The 13676-nt window shown below is 41.0% G+C and overlaps 1 protein-coding gene across 6 annotated transcripts in view; it reads right to left on the reverse strand.

The window, feature by feature from the left end:
- The window catches only part of MITF (microphthalmia-associated transcription factor), a 336908-nt gene that overhangs the window by 20955 nt on the left and 302277 nt on the right, over positions 1 to 13676 (reverse strand). For 4 of the 6 annotated variants that reach the window (XM_006865629.1, XM_006865628.1, XM_006865627.1 and 1 more), the window contains 2 exons: positions 3608 to 3725; positions 658 to 714 (listed from right to left, as the gene is read on the reverse strand). In XM_006865629.1, coding sequence (XP_006865691.1) covers positions 658 to 714; positions 3608 to 3725 — 175 coding nt within the window. Of the gene's footprint in view, positions 1 to 657; positions 733 to 3607; positions 3726 to 13676 lie in introns of all 6 variants that reach the window. The other 2 variants (XM_006865630.1, XM_006865626.1) reach the window with 1 other exon arrangement.

Genomic DNA, 13676 nt, shown 5'->3' on the forward strand with positions numbered 1-13676 from the left:
CACAATTTCCTCCCTCCAAACCCATTTTTTTTTTCAATTGTGCATCTTCACTTACTTGTTTATTAAACCAGAATTTAGGCTTTCACAGGCAAGATTTAAATTTTTGATTGAGATGAAATCAAACATGAATATGTTAAATAGTACAGAACTTCTGAAAGCTTACATTTTTTTTGAGAAAATTAAAAATCAGAGGTAATGGCAGCAATCTAACAGACCATCCTTTCCCCTGCAAACAGGCTCTTGTTTTTTTTCTCCATTTCTTTCAAATCTCACTGGAGAAGGTGATCCCTTTTGTTAATAAGTTCCTATGTGAGCAACACTTATAATTGGGTAGTTTGGGGATCTAGGCTACCTCTCACCAAAAAAGGAGAAAATAAATGAATAAAACATGACTATAAACAAGGCATAGAAATAATCTTCAGAGTACTGAAAACAAGTATATTTACAAAACTGAATTTGATTTAAGGTGAAATTTCAACGAAAACCAAATCAAAACTATATGACTTACTTTCTCTGGAGTACAATGTTCTTTCGTATCATATATACCTTTAGCAGCTATAGAAATCAATTTCCTTGCCAAACTTCTGGAAAAACTACTTTGATGTGCGATCTCAACTCCAAGGTTAAATGTCATGAATACGAACGAAACCAACTTACTCAAGTTGTGATTGTCCTTTTTTTGTCTCTCTTTAGCCAAAGCTCTTGCTTCAGACTCTGTGGGAAAAATACACGCTGTGCACGTGAATGTAGTCATTAGAATTGGAACGGTTCAAGGCACACAATACAAGAAAAATAACTAAGAAAACGACAAAATAATAACTACAAAAACCAACTAGCAAACATCTCATTTTCTACATATATGGAGCTTTATATGATTTGACGCTATGTACATTTATTTTTCCAATTTTTTTTAAAGCATGCATTTCTCAAAAGCAAAATGTATTTAAAATAAATGCCAACATGTGGCTTCTTTAAACAGAAAGACACAATCTGAAACATCTATAATACAAGCTAAACAGACTTGAGTACTAACAAGAAAAAAAAATAACCAGAAAACAATAGAACTTCACTGTTAATATTGTCTTGTCGAGAATCAAACTGTCTTTTCAGCAACACAGAAACTCAGTCCTTCTTCGCTGCCTTTAAAAAGTAACAGACTAACGAGGAAACTGCATAGAGCAACCGCAAACGTTCTCTAGGTTCTCTGATCAGTTCCTGGAAACGAATTCATTTTTTCAGAACTTGCCATAATAAAACTACTTAGTGACTCTTAGGAGCAATTGCTTACTAGTTTTAGTCTACTTAAACAAACAAACAAACAAACAAAAAAACAGGGTAGAGAGGAGGCACTTGGTGCCAACTCCATCTGTAAAGTATTTGTGTAAACACGCTGATGAGATCTCTTTGATAGAGTACTTTATTTGACTTACAGAGAACAAAACAAAACATCAGACTGACTAATACTGGGATTCAGCAATCTGTTATTTTCTCTGCAGAAGTGATACCTGAATCATTGCTTTATCAAAATTGAGAATCCTACCTCAAAATAATAAACCTTTTTTGTATAATGTCTAGGCTCTGAAATACTATGTGGGATGTGTGTGTATACACTGTTATTGTTAAGTGTCATCAAGTCAGTTCCAATTCACAGTGACCCTGTGCAAGATACCGGAGTAGCAGCTGGTGAGCTTGAACCACTGACCTTGTGGTTCAAACCAACCTTGCAGCGCAGTGCATTAACCCGCAGCTCCATACCAGGACTCCGTGTATACAATTCTGACCCATAGCGACCCTGTACAGGGTTTCCAAGAAGCAGCTGGTGAACTTGAATCACCAACCATGAGGTTCAAATGGCTTTGCAGTCTGATGCATCAGCCTACAATGCCACACCAGGACTCCAATGTATACATTGGTGGTGGTGGTTATGTGCCATGGAGTCGGTTCTGACTCATAGTGTTTCCGAGGCTGTAAATCTTTACAGGAGCACAAAGCCTCATCTTTCTCCTATGGAACAGCTGGTAGTTTTGAACTGCTCACCTTGCAGTTCTCAGCCCAATTCGTAACCACTACGCTGCCAGAGCTCATTAATGTAGACATTGTTGTTGTTGTTGTTATGTGCCGTGGAGTCGGAACCGACTCATAGCGACCCTGCACAGGGTTTCCGAGGGTGTAAATCTTTACGGGAGTAGAAAGCCTCATCTTTCTCCCGCGGAGCAGCTGGTAGTTTCAAACTGCTGACCTTGCGGTTCACAGCCCGAGTCGTAACCACTACGCTACCAGAGCTCCTTAATGTAGACATTAGTGGCTATAAATTATACATAGATCATTATATTTTTTTATGTTGTTATTGCTAAGTGCTGTCAAGCTGGTTCTGACTCACAGTGACCCTTTACAGGGTTTCCAAGGAGCAGCTGGTGAGTTTGAATCACTGACTTTGTGGTTCAAAACAACCTTGGGAAACAGTGATGTATCCCACAGAGCCACTCAATCCCAAACAAGTATGTTTCCTTTTTTTTTATTCACACATTCTGTGTCTGTGTCAATGATATCCTAGGCTTTACTTTGTTTTTGAAGGAAAAAAATCATACTCACAATTCAAAATTGCACTTTCCACTCAAGTAATAAGAATTGTATTCATGTTGCTTTGGCAGTATTTTATTCTTTTATAAAGAGATATCATTTGGTGATAGGTGGTTTTTGTTTCTATTGGCCTTTGGTAGTTTATATTGATTAATAATAAATCCATTAACTATGTTTTTAACCCCAATCAGCTTTTTTAAAATATCTTTTTTTCCTAACACAATTCTCTGAAGTATTATTTTTAAAAAATATTCTGAATAGGACTGGGTTTTTTTGTTTGTTTGTTTTTAACACCATATTCTCTGTTCACTCAATTTGGCATAATGCAAGGACACCTTCACTCCAAAAACATGGGGGGCACACAATTCACCAAAGTAACAATGTCAGCTCTAATACAATTTCTGTCATATTTTATTGGCCAAATTCCTTCCCTAAAGCATTAAACAAAATAGTAAAATAGGTCAGTTCACACTTGCCTTAAAAACAATAATATCTTTTGCTCCCTTTTATAATTTCTTTCTTTCTTTTTTTTTTTTTTGCCTCTCTGTAAATAAATCCTTTGCATATGAAGTAGTGAAAATAACATCATACTTCTGGAGATGTAACTAATGTATTCTTACCCTCCACAACTGTGAGCTCAAATGTGTGTCAGAGGAAATTTCAGACCAGGGCTGTCAAATTCAAATGCGTATGGACAAGTGACATAAATACGAGACTAGGCGGAGACACTTTACAGGTGAAGAGAGATGCTTGCACCCTGCACAAAGGGCATGGCAGCTATCGGCTCAGCGACTGCTACCATGGAGGAATGACAGCCTGGTTCCAGGATGTTAACAAATACTGGAAACAATGAATTTCAAGTATAATCCCCTTATTTTAGAATGCTGCCCACTTAAAACAAAACAAAAAACACTACATAGGCCTAACAAAGTTGGGTAGACTCTGGAGAACCTTATTCTGAGAACTTTGTCTAATCAGGGAGTTTCAAGAAAATCCACAGGAAGAGGCACATCTGCTTGGTATTTACCTGTGAGCTCCCTTTTTATGTTGGGGAGGTTGGCTGGACAGGAGTTGCTGATGGTCAGGTTTGGAGGCGGTAATCCTTGGCTATTGTAAAGGTCAATCAAGTTACCGGACACAGGTAACTATAAAGAAAAAAACAATAACAGAAATGAACTCTTGAGCAGCTTCCAAGTAATTCAGAAAAGAACTCAGATGTTATTCCCAACTTCATTTAAAGGAAATGATTTGATATAAAATGTAGCTGCCTTTTTTTTTTTTTTTTTAAAGATAGGCTTTTTGCTTAGGCTTCCATTCCTTCACAGAAATAAAACGTAGAGGTATACAGTTTCCTTAGCTAAATTCCTTTGAGAGAGGAAAGGATGAAGCTTCTTACAACTACAAGAAGGTTATGTTACTGACTTACAGTCTACTATGAGCAGGAAGACAATGGATAATGTGGCCAACACGGTTTCTAGCATTGCTAGCAGCAGTTAGCACATGTTCAGTGTTGCTGTCTAGCAAATACAGTCTAACTTCCGGAGAATCCAATTGTACAGAGTAGAACCGCAATTTATTGAGTTTTCAGGGCTGTGACTTTTTGGCAAGTAGATCTCTAGGCTTTGTTCCAATGTGTCTGGGGGTAGGTTTGAACCACCACCTTTTTGGTTGCTTAAACATTAGCATCACCCAGGGACTCCTTAGATGTTTTAACACATGTTGGTTATGCTGCACTGGAATCATGCTGTTGGTAAAGAATATTGACTATACCATGGCCTATCAGAAGAATAAGGAGCTCTAGTAGAGTGGTGGTTATGAGTCAGGCTGCTAACCTCAGGGTCAGCAGTTCGACACTACCAGCTGTTTCATGGGAGAAAGATGATGCTTTCTGCTCCTGTAAAGATTTACAGCCTCAGAAACCCTATGCAGGGTCACTATAAGTTGAACCAACTCCACAACACATAACCACTACCGCCAGAAGAACTAACAAATCAGTTTTAGGAGCAGTACAGCCAGAATTCTCCCTGGAAGCGGGGATGGGAAGACTTCATGTCATGTACTCTGGACGTGTTACCAAGAAGATAGGCAACTCACTGGAGCAGAACGTGATGCTTGGTAAAGAAGAGGGTGAATGAAAAGGAAGAAGACGTCAATGAGATGAAGACGTTGTTCTGATACAAACTGAGCAATGACAGGGAGGACGGCACAAGACCAAGCAGCAGTTTTTCTATAGTACACAGGACGGCTAGGAGCTGGAACATACTCTAAGACACCTAACACAACATTGTCACAAAATAGAATTCTCTAAGAAGATGACCTTTTTTCAGAAAATTGGGTCTGTCACCAAAGTTATTTTCCTTCCTCGATTCCTTCTTCTTTCTCTTTCTTTTTTGAAAGAAAAGCAGGAAGACACGTTTCCTCAGAACAGAAAGCTATTTTCCTTGAAACTGAAATTTTTCGCAGGACCACAAGAGGGAGACAATTGACTTCAATAAAATAACATTTTACACTGGGGGGAAAAAGGAATATAATAGCAATTCCAGGCTAGTTTAAAAAGTGTATTCTCTAGTTATGAACTGAATCGACTGCACTTTTTTTCCTCCTTCAAAATATAGACTCCCTTTCCTTTTAACTAGTTAACTGAGGAGTTCCTTTTTGTAGACATACAAGGTTCAAGACATTCTCTCTGCTTACTGCTAGAAATAAAGTTCTAAATGTTAGCTATGGGGAAGTATGTACATAACATCACTAGAGTGACCACAGACACTTCCCATACGCCGCTTAATTCAAATAATTCCTACAAGTATCATTACTGGAAGGCGTCTTGGTCATGCAGTGGGCTGGTAACCACAGACTGGCAGTTCAAACCCATGAATAAGCCACTCTGCAGGAGAAAGATGAAATTGTCTACTATAAAGATTTACAGTCTTGGAAATCCTACACAGCGCCATTTTAAGTAGGAATTGGCTTAATAGCAGTGGGGTTTTGTTCTGTTTTGATCATTACTGGCTAGGGTGGGACTTTAAGGAGCTCCAGTAGCATAATGGTTATGAGTCAGGCTGCTAAAATCAAGGTCAGCAGTTTGAAACTACCAGCCGGTTCCATGGGAGAAAGATGAGGCTTTCTGCTCCCGTAAAGATTTACAGCCTCAGAAACCCTGTACAGGGTCACTATGAGTTGGAAACAACACCACGGCACATAACAACAACAACAGGGTAGGGCTTTATGTGAGGATGGCACACTCTGAATTTTACTCTGCATTTGAGGAAGTAAAGTGAGGTCACATTTCAATGTGGTTAAAATATATAATGACTGAGTGGGATCTAGTCACGATGGTACTGGAGCAGCTGTGCAGTGTTGGTAGTTGCTGTTGAGTGGACCTGACTTATGAGGACCCCGTGTGTGCACAGAAGACTGCCCCCCCACCCCCCGGCAGTATTTCCAAGGCTGTGACCTTTCAGAAACAGATGACCAGGCCTGTTTTCTGAGGTGCCTCTAAGAGGGCTCGAACCACCAACCCAGGGACTCCATATGGCAACACAGTGTCTTTCATTTTCTCAAAAGGACTCTAACAAAAAGACGAGCACATGCCATGAAACATAGAGGGAATCAAATGTGTTTCCATTCATGGTTAACAATCAGCTCTGGTAGCACAGTGGTTACGAATCGGGCTGCAAATTTTAAGGTCAGCATTTTGAAACTACCAGCTGTTTCGCAGGAGAAAGATGAGGCTTTCTGCTCCCGTAAAGATTTAGAGTCGGAATCGACTCCATGACACATAACAAACCAACAAATGATGACTATGAATGTTCTATGAACTAAGCCTTAGCTGAAGAGATGAGAGACAGACAGAGGAGAGAAACTATATAAAGAGAAACTGAGATACTTTGTGGCTAAGCCGACACTTATTCTTATCTATCTGACTGTGGGTTGGGGAGGTGGAAGACAGACAAATCAAAAGCTCATACTGCAGCCCCCACATACACACACACATGCATATAAAACATGCATTGTGGTTATTTAAATAGCCTTTAGCCATACTTAACAGCCCTCTCACTAAGGAACTGGTAAAATAGTGAAGTAGATGATGACCAGTCATTTCACTAAATGGTATTATTTGCACTAAGTCACCATCTCAGGTCACCCTTGCTTTGTGTATGTTTGCTTTCATTACTGTTCAACTCAACACAAGGTGAAAGGTACTCAAATGTTTCAAGGAGCATGACAAACAGCCAGAGTGGACAAATGTATACAGCTACTGAGAACTCTGGTAAACCCACAGTCATCCAAAACTTTATGTCCCCGTCTTTCTGGAGTTTCAAAATTTAGGAGAAGTTCGGGGTACTGATAAAATAAGAATGTGATTCAACACAACATTCTAAAATAAAATTATTCTCATAGCTTTAGATATATGCAAATCATATATTATCTTTTCATATGCACACTGTGTACAAAGCATGCTACTGCATCATGACGATCACTTGTTGGAGCAAAGAAGAGGCAAGTGGCATGTACAGCTCACTTAAAAAAAAAGTTCTAGGGTATTCAACAAATCTACATTAAATGTTCATTTGATTATAAGCTTACCCAAATGAGGACCATATCTTATAATCAGACTCTTTAGGAAGCTGATATGAGAATCAGAATTGGGAGCGAGCAATTGACAAAGACACAGGGGAAAAGCGTGGAAACCAAAAGAGAGACAAGACGTACATTCGCAGAAGGACAGAGATGGACAGATGGAGGACAGTGTAACAGAACAAGATGGAGGAGGACTCAGAAAGAAATGAGCTACAAAGGTCAACTGCAGAGAGGGAGAAACCTGACGGTACAGAGATTAAGCAGTCGCTTCTAACTGAATGTCCAGGGGTTCTAACCCACTAGTGCTCTGTGGGACAAAAGATGTGGCAGTTGAATTTCAAAAAGATTATAGCCTCGGAAACCCCATGGGTCAGTTCTAGTCTGTCCTTGGGTCCCTATGAGTCAGAAGCCCCTCTATGGTAGTAGGGTGGGTGTGAGGTGTAAATTGGAATAGACTGGAAGGCAATGTGTTTGGGTGGTTTAAAAAAAAAAAAATCTGTAGAGAGGACTGCTGTGGCTGGCACGGATTGGCAGCAGAACCCACAAACAAGGGAGATGTAGTAACATCTGTTTAACAAGGTGCCTCATCAGGCACTCAGCTGAGGGTCAACATCTTACTTCTAGTTAATTTCTAGGAAAGCAACTCACAGTCCTCCATGCACTTCTCTACACGATTTCCTGCTCGGGTGGCTTTCTTGATACTTGCTCAATGGAAGTGGGCAACACAGAGCCCAGGAGTGCATTGCTACAGGGAAAACTTAATTTGGGGGGTGCCTTCTCTGGGCAAGTCACAGAACTAGAAAGTCACTCTGTGTGTCGCTTTACTGATTTTAGAAAAAAGGAAAGTCATGGTTTTTCAACAATGTCTGTTGGAGGCACATGTTGTGTGTTAATAGCAATACGAAGGGAAGTATCAACGTGGTAGGAGTCCCTGGGTGGAGCAAAGTGTTAAGGCTGGGCTAGTACATAAAAGGTTGGACCAGAGGCAATTAGGAAGACGTATCTGGCTGATCTTCCTGCAGAGAACAACTCCACTCTATACACATGAGGATTACAGGAGGCAGAAGTGACACTGTGGCAACTGGCTGAGGTTTTCGTTTGTGTGTTTGTTTTTTGCTTTAAATCAGTGTGCTCAACTGGAAACGGCAGTTTTCTATTCATCTTCAACTAAAACTGAGAAAATAAAATCCTACTTGCTCCCATGCCAAAAGTGGATCCTCCAATCTACATGTGAAAAGTATTGTGATTTACAACCCAGCCTCAGGAGTCAGAGACTGATGTTAAAATATAACCTCTGTAACTGACCTCCTGTCTTTCCTAACCTGCTCTGGTGTCTCCATATGAAAAGGGCCAATCATATCATTCACCTGGCCCACCAGGGTTTTGAAAGAATTAAATGAGGTAAAGTAGGCAAAAGTGCTTGCCATGTAACTATCAGTAAGTGGCAGTCGCTATGATTGGTTGTTGGTGGCTGTGTGCCATGGACTCGGTTCTGATTCATAGCAACCCTGCACAGGGTTTCTGAGGCTGTAAATCTTTATGGGAGCTGAAAGCCTCATCATTCTCCTACAGCACCACTGGTAGTTTTGATCTTCTGACCTTGAGGTTAGCAGCCTGACTTGTAACCACTATGCTACCAGAGCTACTATGATTAGTAATGTTATTATTTTCCAGAAACTTCAGAGAAGGTGGGAAAGTGTATAAGTACTCCTACTTTACAGTTTGGAGAGTAAATTCTCATTCTGATGTACAAAACAACCTGCTTAGGCATTCTAGTGACGTAATGATCACGAGTCGGGCTGCCAATCTCAAGGTCAGCAGTTCTAAACTACCAGCTGTTCTGCAGGAGAAAGATGAGGCATTCTGCTCCCATAAAGATTTACAGCCTGAGAAACCCTATACAGGGTTACATGCACGTAACCACCAAGTACCACAGCACTTTACAGACCTGTAATGATTACTGAGGAACTCTGGAAACGTAGTGCTTACAAATCGGGCTGCTAATCTCAAGGACAGCAGTTCAAAACTACCAGCTGTTCTGCAGGAGAAAGATGAGGCTTTATGCTCCCGTAAAGATTTACAGCCTCGGAAACCCTGAGCAGGGTCACTATGAGTCAGAACCGACTCCATGGCACACGACCACCACCAATTACAATTAAGTCGCCTAAATTTATCTATTAAGAAAGCGTTTCATAGTTCCTCTTCTGGGTTAGAAAAACAAAAAACAAAACAGAGTTAACTTATCATAATTATGTAAAAATAACATCTTTGGGGCAAAGGAAGAGGGAGAAATGTCTTCTATCTGCTGCTACAGAGGATCGTTTGCTTCTCTGCTGGCTTTTTACCCAGACCATGAACCTGACAGACAGGATTGCAAGGAAGAATCCAGCAGGCAAGCTGCAGAACAGCCTCATGAAACCCAATCTAACAGGGACAAATACAGAGAAGGTGTGTGTGTCTGCGCCTCAGACTTGGTCTGAATCGTGTTCTTCAATATTCTGCTCCACCAAAATGAATATTTTTCCAAGTAGGCGATCATTGTAAAATGTTATTATTTTTTCCTCTCTGGATGGCCCCCGTCTCTGAATATCAATCAAGCACTGTTAACACGAGTAAACGAGAACTTCTATGCTTTGTTTGTGATGGTACAAGAGGGCCCTTGTGCTCAGAATAGTTATTTCTAGACTTTAATTCCCTTAGGACAGTTTCCTCTCTAAGTGTTCCTTCCACATTTTTTTTAAAAGTAGTTAACTTGAAAGAAAGCATTTCAAAGAATCAAATGAAAGAAGGGGAGGAGGGAAGGATTCCAACATTAAGTACATCAAGTTTAAACTTTACTGTGGGAAAAAAATTAACATGTATCAACAAGGTATACTAGCTTTGTTACTGAATTTTGCAACTAAAGTTTAACAAGTTAACCAAGAACAGCTAGATTATCATAATGAGACCGTACTTCACACCTATTAGGACCGCTAGGGAGCCCCTGAGCAGGAAAAATCGTTAGTGAACTCAGCTGCTAACTGAAAGGCTGAGCTTAGCTCTGTCTCTACTGCTACTGCGGGTACATGCTGTCCAGTCAGTTGTAACTCACGGTGATCCTGTATTGGGCTTCCGAGGCTAAAAATCATTATGGGAGCAGAAAACCTTCTCTTTCTCCCGAGGAACAGTTGATGGATTTCAACCGTTGACCTTGCTGTTAGCTGCCCACCATGTAACCCATGTTGCTACCAGGGTTCCTTGACCTCTACTTGTTGTTGTTAACTGTTGTCGAATTGATTCCGACCCACAGCGACCCTGTATAGGATTTCTGAGGCTGTAAATCTTTACAGGAGCAGAGAGCCTCATCTTTCTCCCGTGGAACAACTGGTAGTTTCCAACTGCTGACCTTGAGGTTCACAACCCAATTCATAACCACTACGCTACCAGAGCTCCTTTACCTCTACTTAGAAGCAACTTAAGACAAGGGCCAGCAAATTGCTTCCAAAAATAATTATCAGCCACTGGGAACTTAATAAAGGAACAACGGTCAACTCCGAAGGTTAACCGAGAAGTTTAGGGGGTCGTGGACTTGTACTGACGTAACAATTCAAAAAAGGATGTCTGGAAAGATGGTACAACTTGAACAATGTAACCAAGGTCACTGCAGTGCTCAAGTACAAGTTGCTGAATTCATAAATGCTTCGTCATAAATATGCGTATGTTTGTCTGCAACAAAATCAAATTGAAAAAAACAACAACACCACAAAACAATAGCTTGTGGTGGTTCTGTGCCGTGGAGTCGGTTCTGACTCATAGTGACCCTGTACAGGCTTTCCAAGACTGTAAATGTTTATGGGAGCACAAAGCCTCATGTATCTCCTGCAGAACAGCTGGTAGTTTCGAACTGCTGACCTTAAGGTTCGCAGCCAGATTCATAACCACTACCTACGCTTCACATTTATTGAGAGTTTATCAGGGCAGAGACTGTTTTAAGTGTGTTTCATGGAGCAACTCCTATAATTCACACACTAACCATACTGCGGTAGATGCTGTTGTTATTCCCATTTTACAGATGAGGAAACTGAGGTACAAAGGTCAAATAACTCATAAAACATTATGGATCAAATTCATACAACTGGTTCTGAGTCTGTGCTCCTAACCCCTAGGTTATATGGTCTTTCTCCTAAGAGCAAAACCCTAAAAAGGTCCTGGCCCAGGGAGGACTCTAATAGTCTCATGCTTAGTCTTTTCAGGAGTGGGAATATAAAAAAATGGATGCCAGAACAAAATCCGTGACTTCTGAGAGTGCTTACAGGCTACTCCTCTCCCAGCTGGGAATTAAGTCAACTCTGCCCAGGGGATCTTTCTATCTGGGATCTCCCCTAAGAGGATCTCTCTGCTCCTGTATTATCCTTCTCCACACAAGGGCTAAATTGGTCTCTCCCCCACTAGTGCCCCCGTTCAGACTAGTAAATCCCATGAGAACAGGAAGTATACCTTTTTCAACTAGACACCTACAGCCTCTCACCAAGTACTGGTCACATATTAGGCGTTTAACAAATGCCAAATCAATCTGAAAAATAGTTCAGGTGCAATCAGATAACCAGGGAATGAGACACTGAGTCTACATAGATGGACTGAGGAAATCTGGGGACTCAGCTGGGAAGGAGAGAAGCGTATGGGGTTGTAACTAGTCCCGTCCAAGGGCTGCCATGAGGAAAAGGTTTTCAAGGAGGCAGAGCTGAGACTCATGCCTGGGGCTCACAGAGAGAATCACTGTGAGGAATGAGTATCAGCGGAATAAACAAATGTATCAAAATTATGTGACATTGTGATTAACGAAATGCACTTAACAATTTGAATAACTTTACTCAGTGTAACTTAAGTTTCCAATTTGGGGTACTAACTGCTACATCTACTTTACCAAAGTGAGGCGACTGGATCAGTATGTACAATGATCAGTTCTCCACTACACAGCTGGGGAAATGTAGGGCTTCAAAGCCAAGCAACATGCATTGTCACAGAATAACTGGTCGACTAAGAATTTGAAACCAGGTCTAACCATAACTCTTCAGCTCCTAACAGTGTTTCAGGGCTTCCTTTATATATTAATAAGTCCTAGTGCTACAGTGGTTAAGCACTCAGCTGCTAACTGAAAAGCCAGGGGTTCAAATCTATCTGCTGCTCCCTGTGAGAAAAAACTGGTGATCTGCTCTCATAAAGATTACAGCCTAGGAAACTTTATGGGGCAATTCTATCTGTCATACAGAGTCAGTCTGAGTAGAAATCTATGTGATGGCACGCAATGTCAACAATATATTAATGCCTACTCTTCATTGGAGACCTTCAAGAAGTTGGATGACAAATATTTTTATGGGGGATATGAAGACACACAAGAAAAAGCTAATGCACTGAGGACTGGGTTGGATCCGATGACTTTATACCTCTCACCCCCTTTATTGCAAAACAAGTAAATAAATGGCAATGGCTTTACAACACCATGTCAGTTCTACAATCTTCCCGAGAGGGCATGGTATCCATGTGACACCACTGGCAAAAAGACCACACTTCTAAATAAAGCTCTTGTGAGAGGACAGGGTCATTGTGCATTAGTACTGGTAGGACGGTGAATACATTATAAATACATCACATATAAGAATATATGTAGAGATGCCCTAGTACAGGCGCCCCCAAGTGTTTTGTTCATATTCACCCCAGGACTCTTGACTACTGGAAAGTATATTCAGTTTCATGGGATGCACAGAGGTGGAGGTAAAAGAGTTCCAAGGAAGCTAATCAACAGTTTGGAATGCAAACATTTTCAAAAAGCAGAACGTGCGGTTCTTCCAAAATAAAGGGATGAGTTTACATGGATGGAGAGGAGACAAAGTATAAAGATCCTAGAAGAGGCTGGGACATTTCAAGGGCAGTCCACACCCTTCATGAGTACAAGAACTGGGCAAAGACTGGGGACCAGGGCTAAGGATAAAAAGTCAGCTTACACAGGAGTTTAATGTAAATACATAAGCCCTATCTTGCTCCTCCATAGAAACCCGGAAGTATAAAGAGTTAAGTGTTAGAACAGCTCTAACCAACCACAAGGTCGAGTGTCAAACCCAAGAGATGTTTCAAGACAGAAAGATGAGGCTGTCTGCTCCTGCAAAGATTTGTTGTTGTTGTTGTTGTTAGGTGCCATCAAGTCAGTACCAACTAAGAGTGACCCTATGCACAACAGGTTGGCTCCTGGGCCAACCTGACCATCACTGCTACACCTGAGCCCATGGCTGCCGCCACTGTGCCAACCCATCTCGTTGGGGGTTCTGCCGCTTTTTCTTCAACCCTCCACTTTACCAAACGTGATTTCCTTCTCCAGTGGCTGGTCCCTCCTGAACTAAGCACATGTACTACGATAATAATGTAAAGATTTACAGTCTCAGAAATCCTAAGGAGGATTTGTACTCTGCTTTGAAGGGATACTATGTGTTGGTGGTGACTCGATAGCAGTGCGTGTTTTCTTGTCTCCTGACCAAGAAAAT

Source organism: Chrysochloris asiatica, unplaced genomic scaffold (genome assembly GCF_000296735.1).
Source record: "Chrysochloris asiatica unplaced genomic scaffold, ChrAsi1.0 scaffold00080, whole genome shotgun sequence".
NCBI lineage: Eukaryota > Metazoa > Chordata > Mammalia > Afrosoricida > Chrysochloridae > Chrysochloris > Chrysochloris asiatica.